Source organism: Ochlerotatus camptorhynchus, unplaced genomic scaffold (assembly GCF_037179485.1).
Source record: "Ochlerotatus camptorhynchus isolate MF236.1 unplaced genomic scaffold, CSIRO-AGI_Acam_v1.1 ptg000035l, whole genome shotgun sequence".
NCBI lineage: Eukaryota > Metazoa > Arthropoda > Insecta > Diptera > Culicidae > Ochlerotatus > Ochlerotatus camptorhynchus.
The window spans coordinates 1,576,801-1,597,420 of record NW_027040526.1 but is presented as its reverse complement, the minus strand read 5'-3'; the positions used below and the strand labels follow the sequence as shown (position 1 = coordinate 1,597,420).

General features: G+C 36.4%; 2 protein-coding genes across 2 annotated transcripts in view; one reads left to right on the top strand and one right to left on the bottom strand.

The window, feature by feature from the left end:
- Positions 1-12,937, top strand: part of Cdc6 (Cell division cycle 6) — a 324,753-nt gene extending 311,816 nt beyond the window's left edge. The window contains exon 3 of the mRNA XM_065231968.1: positions 12,928-12,937. The gene's annotated coding sequence lies outside the window, so the exon portion shown is untranslated. The remainder of the gene's footprint in view (positions 1-12,927) is intronic.
- On the bottom strand, positions 9,243-10,891 carry LOC135709453 (putative ferric-chelate reductase 1 homolog). Its single transcript, XM_065231803.1, has 7 exons — positions 10,843-10,891; positions 10,681-10,780; positions 10,399-10,456; positions 9,987-10,218; positions 9,742-9,854; positions 9,612-9,671; positions 9,243-9,548 (listed from the first exon to the last, which is right to left on the bottom strand). The coding sequence occupies exons 1-7, from the start codon at positions 10,850-10,852 to the stop codon at positions 9,456-9,458; spliced, it is 666 nt and encodes a 221-aa protein (XP_065087875.1). The 5' UTR covers positions 10,853-10,891; the 3' UTR covers positions 9,243-9,455.
- Positions 12,938-20,620: the final 7,683 nt, after the last annotated feature.

The window sequence follows — 20,620 nt, the reverse complement described above, 5'->3', positions numbered from 1 at the left end:
GTTGAAAAATCGTATGTTCAACAAAATTAATATATTTTTAGTTGGTGTGTATCATCATTGAGAATTTAAAAAAAAATAAAAAATTATCTGATAACATCCTATCGCCTTCCCTTTACTTCAGAATTAGCTACCTGTCTGATAAATGAGCAGCGACAGCACAACTTCCGAACTGTGGCAAAGCATAAACGCCTTATAATACCATTGACAGACATACAAAGCAGTACTTGTTTAATCGAGTATCTCAAAAGGTACAATTTGAGGTACAAGCTTAAAGAAATACAACGGTAGTACAACAGTGTACTTTGTATGTCTGTACAAGGTAAAAGGGAAACGCAGGACCAACGGTATCGCTATCAACACAGGAACTGGCATCACTAGGAACTGGACCCGGCTTAGTAATATCGAGCCGTTACTGTTTAGGCAATCAAAAATGGAGAAACTTGAGTGTTATTTAAATAAATTTGCTATTTAAAATCAGACAATGAGAAAAAAGTCACACAGTTGATTAGAACTGTGAAAAACGGTCAAAAGTAATTATCTCGTGAACATTACATTTGGACCAGTGGTGCGTTGGGAAAAGTTTTTGGATATGAAAAGTCCCTTCTTTTGACAATGACAGATCACTGGTAAATCCCCCTAGAAGTGAGATCTAAAATTTATTTTTCAAAAAAATTGTATTCAGGATCGGTGTTTTTGGCAAAGTTTTAGAAACTACAACAAACTTTGCCAAAGACATTAGGTTTCTATTTCTTCATCTCATTGAAATTTGAAATGGAAATGGATGTAATCTCAGTCTGAATGCTCCTAATTTAGGCCCATACATATATTCAACACTCGACTAAATTTCCATTAGCGACCAAAAATATCCATTAGTACCGTCCCAATGACGCGTTCATCTAGATAAAATTGATAAACAGTAGATTTTCAGCCTTGGGCCCAATCTTAGATCCATAGGCCAACATTAGAGCCAATTCCCCTATGTTGTTTTTTAGTTAATAATAATTTTCTATTAACTTTTACTGGTTTGAAATGTTCTACACAGTTGTTCAAAACACCAATACACAAAAATTTGATGAATATTATAGCAAACTTGATCGCAAAATAGGTGAGTTATTATTGATTTGCTGAAAAAATAATGGGAGCATTAATCATTGATGTGTCATTTTCAAATGAAGGCTTTTAATATCGAGATTTTTTTTCCGAATACACTACTTGTATCAAATGCAAGATTCACGGGATAATGACTTTTGACCGTCTTTTCACAGTTCTAGACCACGGTGAGTCTTAACGGTTCATAATTCTGAACATTTCAAAGCCTCGCAATATGCTTGAATCATTAAAGAACGATCTCAGTTTAAGTTTAAGTACAGGACATTGCCCAAGTAAATATCACCTGAAGCTAACGGAAAATTTCAAGATGATATACACTGATAGGCAAAATAAGGTGCCCACCTCATCATTTTTCAAATTTCTCTTATTTGGTTTAAATTAAAGTAAACAAACTGTAGTCTTTTTTGACATCTTAATTTTTATATTTTTTGATGTTTTACTTATAGAATACTGAAAAAAAAAGGTTTTACTGAAAAAAATCATCAGAACTTCTTAATGTTCCTATAATTTATGTGGAGTTATGGTACTACCCTTAAGGAGAAGCATGCCGCTCCGAAAAAAAATTGAGTTCCGATTTTCCTAAAATTATTGGGCAAAGATAACAAAAATCAAAAATAATCACATTTTTTCGTATTTTTTAAAGAAAATTCATGTGCAAAAATAGTCCAATATTTTTTCATGATGAGATAGAAAAACTATTTTTACATGTAATTTTTTTCAAGAATCTAAGGAAGAAACTGATTTTCTTGGATTTTTGATATTTTTTTCCAATGTTTTTAGAGAAATAAAAATGTGCCAAAAATATTTTTTTTATTTTCGGGACGGCAATCTTCCTCTTAAGTTCTCTTTTATTTCCTGATATCCATGAAACTTCCCTGAAATTCTCGTCATGCTCCCTGAAATTAATGCAATTGCCCTAAAGATCTACAAACTTTCCTGAAGTTCAGTAGAATCCCGTGAATTTCATATGAAATTTCCAAAATTATTTCTTCAGTTTACTAAACTTCCCTGAAATTTTTGGAACTCATTGAAGCTTTTTCTCGAAGTGTACAGTACTGGCTATTTTCCTGAAATTTATGTTCAAAAGTTTTAGAGATATACCTTAAATTTCCTCAATTTTCCTGATATTCATGGAACTGACCTAAAGTTTCAAGAACTGCCCAAAAGTTTACTGAAAAGTTTTACAGTTTTTCTGAAGTTAATGGAATTGCCCTGAATTTCAGCGAAGCTAATAAAAACAAACTGTTTGTAACCTGTTGTCATCCGATGCGCTCACATATCTTAAGGCACATTTGTAAGCAGATGTTTTTTAACGTTTGTTTTTAAGTTTGGAACTTTTTCATTTAACACTTAAATGTACAAATTGAATCTGGATGAAGACAGAAAATCTTGCATGTTGTATGTTTGCAGCGCAATTTTGCTCATTAGGGCGCATGGCAATCTGATTGGGCGTCCAACACTTCCCTTATTCATTTTGGTGCGTAGCTTTTAGAAGAGGAGTGTAAATTGGTTTATATTGATGCGACAAGTTAATATTAATCAAAGAATAATGATAATAATAATCGGTTTTCAGAGCAGGTTACTCTTGGAGTAGCTACCATAGCGGCCGCTCGATTCCCTAAAAAAAAGAATCTCGAGGCGATGGGCTTTCGTATCTGCTGTTTAATATCGCCTTTGGAAAAGACCACGAATAGACACGAGTGGTTCGATTTTCAGGAATCCATATAGCTTCTTTGTTTTGCCCATGACATCGACATCATGGCACAGAGCTTCGAGACTAATTTGGAAAAACCTGCATCAAGCTGAATGCCAATTGGATTGGACTTGTCATTAATTCATCGAAGACAAAATACTTGAGAGGAAGAGGTTCAAGAGAATATAGTGCTAGCGTCTCATCTCGAGCGCGGATTGACAACGGTGAAATAGATGTGGTAGACGAGTTCTTGTATTTGGAATCACGTGGACTTCTTTTAGATCATTCGATAAAGGTACAGCTATTAAGCAAGACCATGTTCGAGGTGGCGGGGTTCGATTTCCGGTCTGGTCTAGAAATTTATTAAGTTGAAAAATTTGTCGATTTTCCTGGGCATAAAGTATGATCTCGTTAAACAACTGTGGAAGTGTTCAAAGTAAACCAAGTTGAGAGTTGGTGTACAGTCTCATTAGTGTCGTAATAAAAGCCAAAAATAAGAAGAAAAAGATAGTTACCGTCGATACCGACAGCAGCAAAGAAATGCGAAGACCCAATTTTGCAGGGAATCGCGCTTACTTTGAACACCAAAGGACGCTCCGGTCGAATAAAGTTCGCCTCAGCACGATATTGTGTGGTTTTTTTGCAAACATCTAAATGGAAAATAATTTTAATTGGACATTCTCACGATATGGATCGGACGATTTTTTATGTGTTAAAATTGATTAATCGAATAATAAAAAAAAAGATCTCCCGAAAATCGATTGAAAATTGCACCTCACTATTTCGGATACAATCAATTGTAACGGTAGACATTTTCGTTAGATTTTATTTTTGTTACTTGTTCTTATTTATTTTCAAATATCCATTCTTAAATTAATCGTCGTTCAATTTGTAATATTAACTTAAATGGACTGAAAGTAAGCTAAATGAAACGAATTGTAGTTTGCAACTTGTATGCAAGTCAGTTGCCTACGCGTAAAGAGGTTAGCGAAACGTATTGCTTACGTAGCTTCTCCGAAGAGTTTTACCATTCGTGTTTTTCGTTACTCGGATAGAGAAAACCGAATGGGATAGTTCTGAGAGTTGTTAGCAGTAGAAGGGAACAAGATAGACAGACCGAGTTCGATTGAAGAGGGAAAGAGATACTTCATTTGATCTCTCACGATCGTAACTAATGAAATCCGTTGAACTTCCATTTCCGGTAATCATGCCTTGGGACTTTTCTGAGGAAATTCAGTAATCGCCTCTTTCACTTTGATCCTGACTGTGATAAAAGAAGGGCGCGATACTGTATTTTTTTCCGCAGTGTGATTGGTTAGTAGTAGAAAACGTGAAGTGTCCTCAGATGTGTTTTAATCGATTCTATGTTCCCCGTATAGGCTAAAGCTAGATAGCATTATAGTGTTGTAATTGTTGTGCGAGAGTTGTGTAAGCGTTCCAGATAACGGCAAGGTAAAACCAATTTACGAAATTTGTGTGTGCCGATAATAGGTTTATTGTGTCGTTTGCACGGTCAACGACTTTCCGCGTGTTCGCTTTCTATAGGATTCAACAGCCAACAAAGCGACCGTTGATCAATAGCGCTGCCTCGCACCGCGGCTTTGTTTATTGTCGCCAACCCTTACCACGCTCGGGTATCAAAGCTTCCCGGTTGCCTATCCGAAGGGAGTTGCCTACGTTACCAAGGCACTCCGGCTAACGTCCAGCAAGCCACCATCCGCTGACTGAGTTCGGCAACTAAGAAACTTCAAGCGCAGTAGGAGGACATCAGCCGTCGTTGCAACGACGGCATCGGTCGGGCGAAAGCCCGTAAAGCTCGCCAACGTAAGCTTCAAATCCTGTAAGTAGCGAACCCACACTTGCATGCAAGGCCGTTAGCACGGACACAGAATGATAGCGCGCTAGGCGAATAGTCCATCGACCGCACTAGTCAGATAGAAAGATAGAGGGGAATAGTAGTTAGGCCGGCCAGAACCAAGATTGTAGATATGTGAATAAAAACCCCTATAGATAAACTAAATAAAAGTAGAATGTTCACTCCCAAAATAAATCAGTGTTCAGTGTTAGAAAGTTTTGATTGAGTCTGAAGGTTATTTCACGTTTCGTTCATCATGTTTAGTCTTTTTCCGTTGAATTTGTTGTGTTACTCGTCTTCTAAATCAAGCTCGAGTTGATGGGTCAGAAGGATTGCTTCCTGTGATGATACCCCTGTTCGGATTGGTTTTCGGGATTGGAAGTTTTTCGTACTCGGTAGTTAGGATCTTATGATTTCGGTGGGTATGCTCTCATCTTTCTTGAGTCACTCGGCTCAGTTGGTCTTGTTCCCGACACTGTTGACGAATTTGAGAACTGGCTCATTTGGCCAGTATCTAGCCGGGCATCGTGAAACACGACAGGTGGTCCTCTTCGGAGGTGGCGCTTAAACCATCCGTTTATGAAACCTATCGGGAACAAACAACAGCACCGTAGCTGCCTCGGGGCCGCTACATATTGGCGCCCAACGTAAAATAAGAATTTTGATGTCTTTTTTGGTAATTTTTTTTCAAATGAAAATTAGTGTAGATCGTGTAAATATGAATACAGTCCATTTTTTAATTAGGTTACATGTTTAGGTTACGAAAATTTAGTATGAGTTAGAATTTTCTTTCGGATTTCAGTGAATTCAGGCAAAAACTTAATAATTTATTTCGGAAATCGTTGTGAACTTGGTTGTGAATGAACTCAGGTTTCACTGTATACATATTTATTTTAAGTTTGGTGTTTTTCATTTATATATTTTACTGCTAAGTTGTGATAGAATTGAGTTTTGCTATTTTTTTTTCTAAGGCTTACGTGTTTGGGTTGATTTGTGGAAATGGCTAAACGATGAGGTAAATTATGAGTTGAAGTTGAGAAATTATGGGGAGGAGTGTAGTAAAAGTCTTGAATCAAAACAAAGACTGCTGAGAAGGTTGTTTCGTAAGGATGCTAAAGAGAGTATCGCTCAAGGTACTCCATTGTTCAGGAATGTGAAGTGATCGCTCAGCGTTAGAAATGTCCCAGATATGAATTCAATGGTCCTGACATGGACAATTAAGTAGTATTCCATGAACATGCCAGTAGGAAATATTCAATCGATTCCTTACTGCTCGAGAAGCCCACAAGTGTATTCGACTATTTTTTTTCCTAAACAAGCACAAAACTACGATTTCAATTGGGGATGGAACTGATTTGATACAGTTTTTCAACCCATATATGATGGTAAACTGGAAAGCTAGAGCATCATAAGGAGACTGATCGCTAACCAATGGAACAAATCTATCATTGTGGTAGGTTTTTCTTTGTTGAGCTGGATAACTGGAATGGTTATGATAAACTAGGCTAAATGCCACAAGGATGAATGTCATTAGGCCGAACGCCATTAGACCGAACGCCATTAGGCCACACATTATTAGGCCAAACGCAACTAAGCAGAGTGGGCCACTAAACCGAATAATAATTGTTCCCATTTCATCATCCGGCATCTGTATTGTTCCGGGCTAAGAAAAGAATAAATAGCAAAACGAAGGCATATGTATGTTAGAGCATATTTAATCCTAGATTTAAAAAATGATTACTTCAATATTCCTCGAATCAACCGCTCATGTTTCAGAGAAAGTTTTATCACCTATGAAACATTTTCAACTTCAGATGCAAAGACTATTCGAAAGAAGGAGGAATCAGCTATTAAAAATCGTAGGCTAAAAATTCTTCTTCTAAAAATGTTTCTAAAGGTTGAAAAAAAAATCCGGACCCGAAAACCTTGTTTGGGTTTAAAAATGCGTTTTATTTTTCATAGTTCAGTGCAACAGCTATACATGAGTAGGTATTATGCTTATTGAAAAACCATGGTGTGTCTGGGTTTTGTTCATGTACAACCTTCATATGTTAGAGATGAACGGCTAAAAATCTCTTAAAAAATATAAAAAAAAATCATATGCATGGTCTGCAATTATGTTTGCATCAGATCTCAGATGTCAACTGAATAGTTTTCCAAGTCGGTTATCTTCTATTTAGGATCAAGTACGCAATCCATTCTTTTCCGTTGAAATGAGATCTTGATGAGATCTTCATTACATTGAATAATGTAAGGACAGCTGTACTCAGAGTGAATATATTTGCCGGGAGTTAATTTGAGTAACTCATATTTACGCACAAATAAACAAAGTAGTCTCATATTTTTCTTCAAATGAAGTTCTGGAAACAACCGCCGCTGGCGGAATGTTATGTTTTCAGTATTTCTGGATAGAGCTGGACGCCTAACGGCTTTTGTAAACAATGGTTTATTTCAATGATTTCTAGTTCCAGCTCTATCTAGATTTAGTTTTCATGCATTAAAAGATCTCGATTAAGTGACTAAAAGTATTTTGTATCTCTTTATTAGTTTTTGTTTGTCTTGTCCCCCGTCTCGATGAGTCTCATCGTTGCCCACTGGTCACCATAGCCGGTCGAACTCCAGACGAGTCTAGAACCACACTACCGTTCATACTGGCGCCATCGCTCTGAAAAAACAACGAAACCCTACTCCCAAGCTCCTCCCCTTTTCCTATCCTTCGACAATGTACCCATCTAATCTCGAGTAAGCCTCGAGTATTCTATTAATGTCTAGTTAATTTTGTTACAAACAAAGAACAATGATCTATCGGCTCCGTAAAGCTAACGCGATTGAGCCTTACAAATAAATGAACTAGATAAAAAAAAGTGACTTAAAGTCGCTCTAATAGAGAAAAACAAATAGACCCAAGTTAGATTGGTCCTGTTCAGGTCAGGGGACACGTAAGCCTCTTTTGCTTTCCAAAGATCGATGGCTAAAGTGTGTTCAAAGTTACAGCTAACTTCATAGTTAATTCTATTCTGAAACTTGTCAGTTTGTCAATGAGCATTGTCGAAAGGATGCAGGAACTACCACATTTGTGTTTTTTGTTTCATACTAGAATTGTCCAGAACCCCTCTTTGGATTGACTGGAATCCTCCCTGTTATTTTCTGGAATCAATCTGGGATTGTCCGGAATCCGTTCTGGGTTTGTACTGAATCCCACCTTCAATTGTTTTTAATCCCCCTGGACTGTCATGAATCCCCCTCAATACTGACTGAAATCCTCCGATGTTGCAAGTGTTACTTGGGCATTGCAAGCGGACTGTTTAAAATGTTGTTTCAACACGTAAGTTTGCTTTGCTTAACAGTATCGGTTTCAACACAACAATCAGGTTGCTATGTGTATATCATGTTGAGCAACGCGAGTTACTCAGAGTTACTCAAATTTTACTCGTGATCAAAAGCCTTCTTGCCCAAAGAAATGATGAGAATACAGAATCTTTAAAATCAAGATTTATCAATTTCTCCATTGGCCCTTCCCAGATAGAGATCTTGTTAAATAACTAAAGTTCAGTGAAACAGTATTTATCCTATAGTGTTCGGATAAATACTGTTTCAAAGAACATTGTGAGTTCACTCTATCACTATTCAAAATTCGGCCTGATGATCCTTTCATTCTAATGATCCACTCGGGTTTGTGGCTTTCGGTTTAACTATCCGAAGTGAACATGAATGTTTTATAAAAAAAAGCGTACGTAGATTTTATTTCAGTTTGAATTTGGTCGTCAGACCATCTGTCTACCTTTTTACTTGAGAACTCATTTTCTTCTTCTTCAAACTGTCTTTTCACTTTTCATTTCGTTAAATATGATAAGCCCATAACACTTTGAATAAGTGTTCGCTAAGGGAAATCATTAAAATTTGTCCAAGAATTCGGCCATTTCGACTCGTTCCTCTTTATAGCACGAAGACGTCTCGTCTACAATTATACAAAATTTCGTGGGAATCGGAGAGGGTCAAGTCTGATCGATTCGTCAGTTGACGTGTAGCTGCTCAACTGCACCTATCCAATAAAACTATTTGTCACAATCACTTGTCTGGAATATTTTGGCTGGTCAAAATCAACAAGCCATATTTTAGGTGCCGGTGGTGTAGTGGTGAGCGTGATTACCTCTCACCCCAGCAGGCCTGCGTTCAATCCCAGTCGGCGCCGCCGGGATGTTCTGAGGCACGCCTTCCTTCGGAAGGGAAGTAAAGCCGTTGGTCCCCGGTCCATGAGTTGATGGGTCGATAGGTAGGGTCCAGGTGTGGGAGCTGCCTCCCTAGCGTCGGTAGCATTGGTGTTCAGCACGGAAAACAAGATCAACGGTAAACAAATCAAGGAAAAATAAAAAAACAAGCCATATTTTGCTATCGGAATATATTGATATATTTATAGAGTACCAAGCATTTCATGCTTTCATCTTACGAAATCTTGAATCCGTACTTATCTTTAAATTTCTGTTATTATATATGGCTTTCGTTAGAACTGCATATTGCCGCATGTGTGTAATGTGGAACACCATTACAATGTATCAAACCGATTAAATCTTTTACCGAGCAGACAACGGTCGTCGTAAATCGTTTCTTCCTTATCTCTTAATCGACTCACGAGTGCGTATCAATGCAATCGTCACTAAACAATGAGGTACCTCCAAACAAATAACCACTTAATATATAATCACAGTGCTTGAAGAAATACTGAATTCTTATCACAAAGTTTCGGCATCTCCCACAACAACGACGTCACGCGGTCCTTCGCTGCATTTTGGCATTTCATCATGCTAGCCACACCAGGACAACGAGAGCCACCGTGACGGCGAATAGTCCGATCATTTGCGCCATTAGTGTCACTTTCCGCCATCGAGAAAACTGTAACGAAAATGTAGCTCTTGGATGACATCACATTGACCACACTGACTTTCTCGTACATACCGAAGCGTCCTTCGTTGGATCCTCTGGGAGCCCTCTCTTCATAGACTTGTACTCCAGAAACTGCGGTGGAAATTGAATTTTAATTCGATAAAATATATTTGCCTTGCAAAATATTTCTCCCCATACTCACATTGAACATGGCATGAATTACACAGTGAAACCCTACGGCTGCACCGAGTAAACCGTACATGGAATCCGGCAGTTTAGCCGTAGACATGCCCACCGCTAGGAACATGTTGGTTACTGATGGAAGACAGATTGAAGTCGTTGCGGAGAGCGGAAAGAAAACGAAATTCAATAACAATCAATTTACATTCCATCACAGAAATCGCTATAAAAAAAGGTTGGGATTGGGATGACTTCCTCGTTACTTACCTGCCAAAATGTATGCCAAGTGACCGGAAACGACGTGCACCATGCGGACGATTTTTCGAGCATTTTCCGGCGGATTGACAGCTCCAAATATGGGCTGTAGGAAGCACAGGATGAAAGCAATCAGCCCCACAACGGCGTGGGCATGATCCTGCCACCCGTCCATGTCGATGAAGATGAGGATGAAGCCACAGCATGTTAGCAGCCACGTGAAGAACGTGTACACCCGATGGTACTGGAAATCGAGTAGAAATAAACAAACGTGATGCAGTAGGAGATCTTGCCATAAACACTTTGTAAAATTTTTTCAATCTCTGTTATTTTAATATTATTACTTAATTCCAGTTATTGTTCTTATCTAATCTAGCTTAGATTATTAAAATGATACACTTTTAATCAACAAGCCATGACTCACCAGAAACCACGCGTCTCCGCCAAAATACCGCTCCGATACCCATGTTTTCTTGAAATACCTATAAAGCACAAAAACGATAAAATGACATTCATTCACAAATGACACACGTTGTTGCAGGGGATCAATGATACCGTAAAAACTCAACATCTGTATATACAATTGAAATAAACAAACACAAATTCTTGCACGGTTTTTATCGATTTGCCTGTCAACGTTTCCGATGATTTCTCATTGAAATCGGGGTGTGAAAGTTGTGAAAATATGTTCTGGCGAATCGATTACCTCGCCACCGTTCCGCCAACCGATGAGAATAGGATCCATGCGATGATCATAAATGTTCCATGGAATTTGATGAGAACCGTTGAGTCCGGTAGGTCAATGTCTGGAACAATCACAAATTATTCAAATTTACCAAGATGAGAACGTTGCATCCCGAACACTGACCTTTAACCATTTCTGAAGTTTTCGATTAGCTTCGCAATATTCTGAATATAATTCGAATGTGATTCTGAAAATATGTGTACACGACTGAACGAACTGAGTTAATGGCCACAACTGACGTCCGGGACGATACGCCCAAATATCCATACTGGTTAGATAATGGTTTGTTGATAATGCAACCGGTCTGATAAGGAATCGATGGTTATTTCGTATTTTATTCGTATCGATTGTTACGCTCGCCGGTGAGACGATTCTGTTGTATATACATATTACAGTATGTATCGTGTTATTGGACAGTTGGAAAATCCAACGCAAAAATCTTAAATAACGAACCATGACTTTGTAACGGATATCAGAGAATGAATTGAGTGATTATTTGCTCTGTAAACTAACAGGTGGTTTAAAACTTTCTATTCGGGAAACATGCTCGGCGGATTTAGTCCCCTGTCTTAACCTTGATTTTAAATTTTACATTCTTATTTGATGGTATAATCTCAAGTAGAAGAATGCATCAGAAAAGTTTGTGCTATGGCTAGCCTGTGTTGCTTTCCGTTTTTGGCCTAAGGCACTGTGGTCCAAAAGGTGAAGATGAATTGTTTGAGCTTTGGCAGATCGGAGTCAATGGCTGGGATTGGTGATGAAAGTGCTATCCAAGCAAAACTAAAACTGCCATGGAAGCAAAGTTAATCATATATAATTATAGTGTGACTGGAGAAAAATACGCACATAATGATGGTTATTCATGATGGTGGTTAAGGTGGAAAATGATTCGAGGCCCGCCTGCGTGTGCCAAGTCGTTTTCAGCCATTTCATTTTGCTACCCGGTGGGATAACCTCGATCGCGGGTGATCTATATTAAATTAATAAATAGACAAATAAATAAACAAATAAATAAATAAATTAATTAATAAATACATTAACAAAATAAATTAAAAAATAAATCAATAATTGAATAATGAATCAGAAACATAAAAATTAAAAAAAAAATTATGAATTTATAAATATATTAATTTATCTTCTTTCCTTAATTAAACGACGGTCTCTGTTCCGCAATCTAGTGCCAATCACCGACGGACATCGATTGCCATCCATTGACGGCAATCGAATGAACAGGAAGGCAGCTTCCACACCTGCGTAGGATATCTCACCCACTCAACACACATGGGCCGGGACCAACGGCTTTACTTCCCTTCCGAAGGAAGACGTGAACACAGTTTTTATGCCTTAGAAAAATCCCACCGACCTCGGGTGGGATTAAACCCAGACCCATTGGGGTAAGACAGCAGTCATGCTTATCACTACACCACCGGCATCGGCTTTGTATTATTTAAAAACTTTTAGATAAATAAATAAATAAATTAAGGAATGAAATAATTAATTGCTCAATAAATCCACAAACTTAAAGTAAAGAAATCAATAAATATATAAATTATCAAATAAATTGATTCAATTATAACTAAATACATTGATAAATAAATAGTTTAATGAATCACAAAATAAATAATAACGTAAGAATAAATTAATTAATTATTTTTAATGTTCAAATTATAAAATTAGTTTTTTTAAATATGTAATGCGTTTATTTAATTATAAATAAATGTTTTAATAAAGTTTTTTTCTAATTAATTTAATTATTTAAAAAAAATGTAAATAAATGCATTATGAAGTTGATAAGTTAATAGAAAAAACTAAAAGAATTTTAAAATTGTTAATTTATTATTAAAAAAAACTAAAAAAAATAAACAATATTTTATTGAAAAATAAGTTACTTAATAAATGACATAAAATATAAATAAATGAACAATTAAATGAAAAGATGAATTAATAAATAAACACAAAAATAAATGAACTAATATTTTAATATATTAATGAATCAATGCATTTATTAGTTAATTAAGAGACTCATATATAAACAAATAAATTAATGAACAAATTTTCAAATCAATAAATAAATAAAATATGAATTAATAGATTAAAAACTTATTAAGTTTAAAAATAAATTCAGACTGAAGGCTGAAGCTAGACGGATTGGACTTGCCATCAACGCATCAAAGACAAAATACATGAAAGGAAGAGGTTCTAGGGAAGACAATGTTAGCCTCCCACCCCGAGTTCAGATTGACGGTGACGAAATCGAGGTGGTCGATGAGTTCGTGTATTTGGGCTCACTGGTGACCGCCGAAAATGAAAACCAGCAGAGAAATTCAAAGACGCATTATGGCAGGGAATCGTGCCTACTTTGGACTCCGGAGCACGCTCCGGTCGAATAAAATTCGCCGCCGCACGAAGTTGACTGTCTACAAGACGCTGATTAGACCGGTGGTCCTTTACGGCCACGAGACCTGGACTATGCTCGTGGAGGACCAACGCGCCCTTGGTGTTTTCGAACGGAAGGTGTTGCGTACCATCTACGGTGGAGTGCAGATGGATGACGGAACGTGGAGGAGGCGAATGAACCACGAATTGCACCAGCTGCTGGGAGAACCATCCATCGTCCACATTGCAAAAATTGGGCGACTACGGTGGGCTGGGCACGTCGTAAGAATGCCGCACGACGACCCAGTGAAAATGGTTCTAGAAAGCGACCCAACAGGAACAAGAAGAAGAGGCGCGCAGCGGGCAAGGTGGATCGACCAAGTAGAAGGTGACATGCGGACCGTTCGCAGACTACGAGGCTGGCGAGCTGTGGCCATGGATCGAGTAGAGTGGAGACGACTTCTTCGGACAGCAGAGAACAACAAGGCCTTAACCTGATTGTTAAGGCAAGTAAGTTTAAAAATCGCTACAAAATTAAATTTATAACTTTTATATAAATTAATTACAAGATTGATTAATAAATTTTTAAAAACTAAAATAATAAATGTATTAATAAATTAATAATGAAATAAACTAATTAATAGATTTATAAATGTATGAATTACTAAAAAAAATATATGATTTAATAAATTTAAAAAAAATTAAAATAATAAATTAATAATAATAAACTAAAAAATTATTTATTTTTAAATAAATAATTTTTTAATTTAATAGATCAATGAATTAATTAATTTATTTATTAATAAATTCATTGATTCATAAACTCATATATTCTTAATTTCATAAATTAATATTTTTTTGAAATAATAAATTAAATAATAAATAAATAATTTAACTAATAAATTAACAAATGTATTAATAAATACATCAACAATTAATTAACTAAAAGGAAATATACTTTTGACATATTTAATTCATAAATAAACTAAAATATACATAAATTAATTAATTAATAAATTAATAAATTTGTAAAACCTTAAACCTTCATATTTATTGATTAATAAATTAATTAAATAATGATTAATAAAGAAGTAAATTTATAAATCAATGAATTTATACTTACAAAAAACTCAAAAATCAATTTGTCAAGAAAATAATAAATTAATAAATTAATAAATTTATAAATTAATTATATAATAAATTAATAAATTAATAAATTAATTATATAATAAATTAATAAATTAATAAATAAATAAATTTGTTAATGAATATATTACTATATTTATACATTATTAAATAAAAAAAAATAAGAAAATAAATAATATATATATAAATAAACTTATAAATTAATAAATTAATTAATTAGTTAATTATTTAATAAATAAAAAAACAAAAAATAATTAATAAGTTAATAAATTAAAAAAATCTGTCATGATTACCAAAATTAAGTGGAATTAAATGGAAGATAACCTTTTTTGCTGTTTTATTAAGCATTCCGCTAACAACCCAATTTCATAACTTCATCATGATGGCTATCAAGCCTTTGGGGATTTTCCTTATAAGAGAGTTGTATAGATTTTTCTCCTTTAGCTTACTTAAATATTTGGTTTTTATTAGTTAGGTAGGTTCCGATTCAACACATTGTAGTTTCATTTTTATACCTGTGATCTTGACTTTTATACCTAGAGGATGAGTACTTAAGGGGGTTAGATTTTCAAAAGTTCTTTAGTGGGAATGACACTGATGAAGACTGCACATTGTAGTCGAAATAAGATACCAAAATGAAGTGGAATTAAATGGAAGATAACCTTTTTGCTGTTTTATTTAGCATTTCGCTTACAACCCAATTTCATTACTTCATGATTAATTTATTTATTAACACTACTTAGTATGAATAAAAAAAAAGAAAATTATAAAGAAAACAAATATAATTTAATACATGAATAAATTAATTAATAAATTAATACCTTAGTTAATCAATAAATTAAAAAAATAATAAAAATAAATCTTAATAAATTATTAAATAAATACAAAAAAAAATAATTTAAACACAAAAAAACAATGCTTAATATTTAAATATAAAAAAATCTAGTTAATTTTTTTATATATATTGGAAACAAAATGGACAAGCATCGTACAACACAACTTTTGATAAATTTTGCGAAGTTTTGTCAATTAATACGCTGTTTAGTAATATCTATATATATAATAAATGTGATTTGACACTTTCAAATCGTTTTCTGCGCAAACATTTAAAAAATATTGCACATTCGACTAAAAGTTGTAAGCGTGATTGCCTCTTACCACAAAGGGCCTGAGTTCAATCTATTGCAGGTTTAATCGAGGTTTTATAGCATTCTACAAGTCTAAATCATGGTCTACAGAACCCTTATAAAACCAAAATTGTTACTTGGGATAACATCTCTGATCACGTCTTCCTTCGCAAGGGAAGAAATGCCGTTGGTCTCCGGTGTATGAGGTGGTGAGTCGGAGACGTAGGACTACGTGGTCTTATATAATAAATCTTATTTGTTGTTAGCTGCAGCAGGAGCTTGTGTTTTGTGTAGGAATAGGAATTTGAGCAGGGTTCTCTATATACCCTTTAGTATGACGCGCTTGACATATATGGCCCACAGCGACTCACGAAGAGCTACTGATTCTGATCAATACCTGTGCGGCTTTCGCCTTCTATGGATGGTCATGTGGGCTACAGCTCGCTGCTTGCAGATAGCCTTTCGTTGTGTACTGGGGAACACCACCACTCACCACGCGGTGATTGAATAAACACCGTTTGGTGAGACCGGATGGAATTCAACTTTGAAATCTGTGTTAGGGAAATTGCTTTTTGCAGGCAATCGGTGATTATTTTAATTATCATAGCAACAGTTGACATTCATGCATTTTTGAAAAATGATAAAGCCTTCAATTCAACAGATGCGTAGAAATATTTCTGATCGATTGGTGATATTTAAATTTATTGAAATTGGTCCAGTGGCAGCTGAGTTATTAGCGTTAAAATCTTTCATCATTTTGTTACATATTCCATTTTCAGTATTCACAATGTGTACCCCCATATAGGTCATTTAGCGTGGACCTACTCTGTAGCTATGCAGTTAATTTATAATCAATTCAACCTATTCAATGTCTGCAGAATGTGAGCTGATGTTATTGCACATATAAATAAAGGCGCAACTATAAAGCAATAACATGCTGGAGGCGGCGGGATGATCAATTGGCCCCCGGATTAAGGTACCAATGTAAGCTTTTAATCAAATAGCTCGAATGCATAAAAATTTAACTATATACTTAGAAAAAATAATGTAAATTTAGGTGCTCTGAGACTGACATATACGAGCGTCAATTTTGACATAAAATTGAGTCATAATAGACGCCAATCTCAGCTCAATCAAACGTACATTCGAACTTTTCCGTCTCACAGCACTTAATTTTACAGGTCATGTTTGTTTATCCTTTATGTGAAAGATGGATTCGGTCATGTGTAAGATTAGGTATTTCTAAGTGTGTATATGAACGTGAGGACGGCCTCGGCGTAGTGGGTAACATCCTTGTCTCTCATGCCATAGTCACTGGTTCAAATCTCTTCCCGGACAAGTCACAAATGACCCAAGAGTGCTAAAACAACTATTACAAACAAACTTTTAACGGTTTTCATATCAGGGAGCTCCGATGGGTCGTGTCGAGATTTAAAGCGAAATTCGTGTCTATGTTTTACAGTACCCCATGTATCAGAATAACTGTGTACTTCTCAACCACACATAATTAAGTCGTAAATGGCTCATATTTTCCGTTGATAAGTTAGCTCATGCCACCCATAAGATAATGTACAGGTTCATGTGTTTCCAACCACGGTGAAACCAATCCCATAAATCATACTTGAACAGAATGGCCCGTTAAACGGCTTGGTCGCCAACGGCCAGACGATAACATTCCGTCTTATCACACAAATAACGACCGTTTAACTGCACACAATAGAACCTCTAATCGCTTTGGTCAATGCGATGAACTTCAATTGATACGGGTGGTTTTATCGATAGGTAAGTGCAAGCGCGTGTTTCGTCCACCGTCAGTAATTTGAATCAGCCTTCGGCAGGTGATCATGCTTCACCCATTCACCCGGAATTTCATATCACCGTGGCAGAGACAAAAAAGCATTCATTTCAATAGAGGTTCGCACAAAGCAAAAACATCATAATCCCCACTCTAATTCCACGATATCCAACAATGAAAAGTGCAAACCACCCTTGCCAACCCAAATTTTTTATTTACAAAACACTCACCTCAAAGCTAGCTGCCAGTTTCATGAGAAAGGAACGGACGCGATTAGGAAAAAAAAAAAAAAAGTTCAAAAGGGGGAAATAATTTGGAATACTTTTTACACTCCGATGCTACACACTGCCACCCGCATGTGCTCCCCACGCTTCTCAACCAACCGCAACGCCGACTGCGTTGAAACGGTTCACACCGGAGCTGGGATTTCTGGCTGCAACTGTTCTGGGGTATTTCCTTTCCGTATTCGATTTTAGGAAGGCTCCACATTTTATGATAATGTCTGCTTTACGCTTTTTGATGTTTTTTTTCTTTTGCCGATACATGTATGCCAATGAAATGGTATTCTCATTTTTTTGGCGTGACTTTGCTGTTGGCGAATCCAAGCAAAGCTTAAACTGGTCATGTGATACCTAGTTTTCAGATCCACAGTTACACTAAACACAGTTGTTATATACAAAAATCCATGCAATTTGACAGATAGCAAAACGTCATTACCCTTTTCACCCAGTCGCCATCGGCGAGTCGATCGTCACTTTGATTCTTCAATTGCCTAGCTGAAATTTCAAAAGCATTGTCCCCCATCCATGGCTTCCCACTCTCCAACGGGAAAACTCAAACCGACAAAGTGTTTTCACTGCACGCACCATCACCACATCTACCGCCAAACCCCAAGTTTAGGTAGAACAGTACTCACGGTTCACTAGTGTGGGTAAGGTATTTGGTGCAAAAAAAAAATCAAATAATACGGGTGGATTTGGACAGATTTGAACCTGTTTCATACGACCGGAAGGTGTATACTGGTCACAAATGCCTTGCCAAATTGACTTCCTATGCAAGTGATCAATCTTTGATGTGACTTTCGCGAATAAACACGAAGAGGGTTGATTATATCAAAACATGCCATATACAACCGTCATAGGTCATTTCAGTAAACAAACTAGCACTTCTTCATGCTGTGACACCTGTACTAATCCTTCTTGGCCCACCCGACTCCAACGAACGTCTGCGAAACAGTCTAGAAATTACATCACGTTCAGCCGGTGTACTTCTTTTTCCGTGAAGGTTCATGCCATGAAAGCTGGAAATCATTTGTCCTTGTTGTTTTTGCCGATCTTCTCGACCAGCCGGCCGTTCTCCGTGGTAGCCTGCGGATAAATTTTGCAATCCCTACGCTTTAATTTATCAATTGACAAACATTTTTATCGTCTAACTTATTGTTCATTTTGCACCAAAGTAGAATCCTTCCCTGAAAATAATCCCTCGGATGTTGTTTGTGCTGTCCAGAAAATATAAAAAAAAATTTAATGTTCTTTCATCGCTAGTATGTCGATATGATATTCTATTGTAAAATGTAGTGTTATGTAAAAAAGGTAAATTTTTATGTTTACTAGTCGATACAATTTGGAGGGATTTTTTTGGTGAACCGGAGCCTACTTTGGTGCAAAATACGCAATAGACTGGTTACAATTTTTTTTTCTTGATTTGTTTTTCGTCGTTCTTGTTCTGAGCACGAATGCTACCGACGCCAGAGAGGCAGTTCCCACACCTGGACCCTATCTATCGACCCATCAACTCATGAACCGGGGACCAACATCCCGGCGGCGCCGACTGGGATTGAACCCAGACCTGCTGGGGTGAGAGGTAATCACGCTTACCACTACACCACCAGCGCCACTAGGTTACAATTTTAGGTTGGTAATTTATTGTTTGCTAGTTGTCTCGCTCGTCCTGGGTTAATGTTGACTTTGCAGGATCTGTTTACGTCCCACATGTCTCATGTGAGGTTCTATGATTTGAGACAAACTGTTTTGGATGTGGTTTGATAAGCAAAGACTGCAGCAGGAGAGAAGATATTGTCAGTTCACAGAAGAATTTGCATCTTTTGTCAGATTATTTGGAAACCGTAGTTTGAACTGAATGCTGTGGTTGCCAGTTGCCATACTAATTTCTCTCTGAATTGGAAATATCACATTACATGATTACAGGTTGAGTCAAGTGATCCGCAACCACTTCAATAATTTATTTATTTAAATTCTGCATTAGCAGACTGGGGCTTCGATTGATGGTTTGTTACACTACTGACTGTCACATACATAATACAAAAATATACTTAAATCTAAAATCTACTCGTTGCGATTTGTTCTCCAAAAAATAGAGCGGTACAGTTTCGTCACAGTAACTCACGTGATAAGTGAAAGTCAAACACAGATGCTACTCTGTTGAATAATCTTTAAATACCGATGCTAGCGCTATGCATTCCATGGTTATGCCGCCGTGGATACACTTGTATGAGAAACTAAGAACATGAGCATTATTTGTATAATAAATTATGAGCACATCCATGATCATACTTGTATAGTTTTAGGTTGTGCTCATAATTTACAATGCAAATAATGCTAATGTTCATAGTTTGTCATACAAGTGTTTTCGCGACATTAGTTCCAATAAGTGGCAAGTGAAGCATTTGATTGTTTTATAATGACCTAGGCTGCACATAAATTTCATTTGTTTCAATACAGCTGGGCAATCAACTTGATTCTGCAGAACGGAAGCAACAAACATAGCTCTTAGAGTGTTGCGACTAGTGTTCAGAGGTTCTATGTGTATGAATGATCAACTTTCTTAATCGGGGGCAGGCTAAAAGGATCCCGCTACGGTAATCGCCGAAGAGAATCTGCGTTGAACTGACTCGATTCAATAAACTCCATAATGATAAAAAGGGTTCCAAACAACTGCACCATATTCTAATGAAGAACGCACAACGGAACAGCATAACAATTTTAGGCAGTACAAGTCAGTGAAATCCTTAGCTATGTGCTGCTTGAGCGTCAGATAATACCTAGGTCTTTCACGTGTCTTATTCGTTCAATTGAAATACCCAGAAGTGTGTGATTGAATTGAAGGAAGGTGATTATCACTTGTTAGTGTTTACTGCCATGTTCAAGTCACACCAGTTACTGAATCTATCAATCTGATTTTGAGGAAACATAGCGTCAGTATGCGTTTGAATCTTGAGAAAAATTATAAGAACATCAATCAAAGACAAACGAAGTGTCTCTAGCACACATTTCACATCGTTGAAGTAAATTAGGAAAATAATTGGCCCAAGGTGACTTCCATGTGAAATACCTGAATTTGCTGGGAAAGTGATCGAATTGCAATCCTCAATAGACACACTGAGTTGGCGTTCAATAAGATACGACTGGAACCGAGATTGTAGACATCCACTAATCCC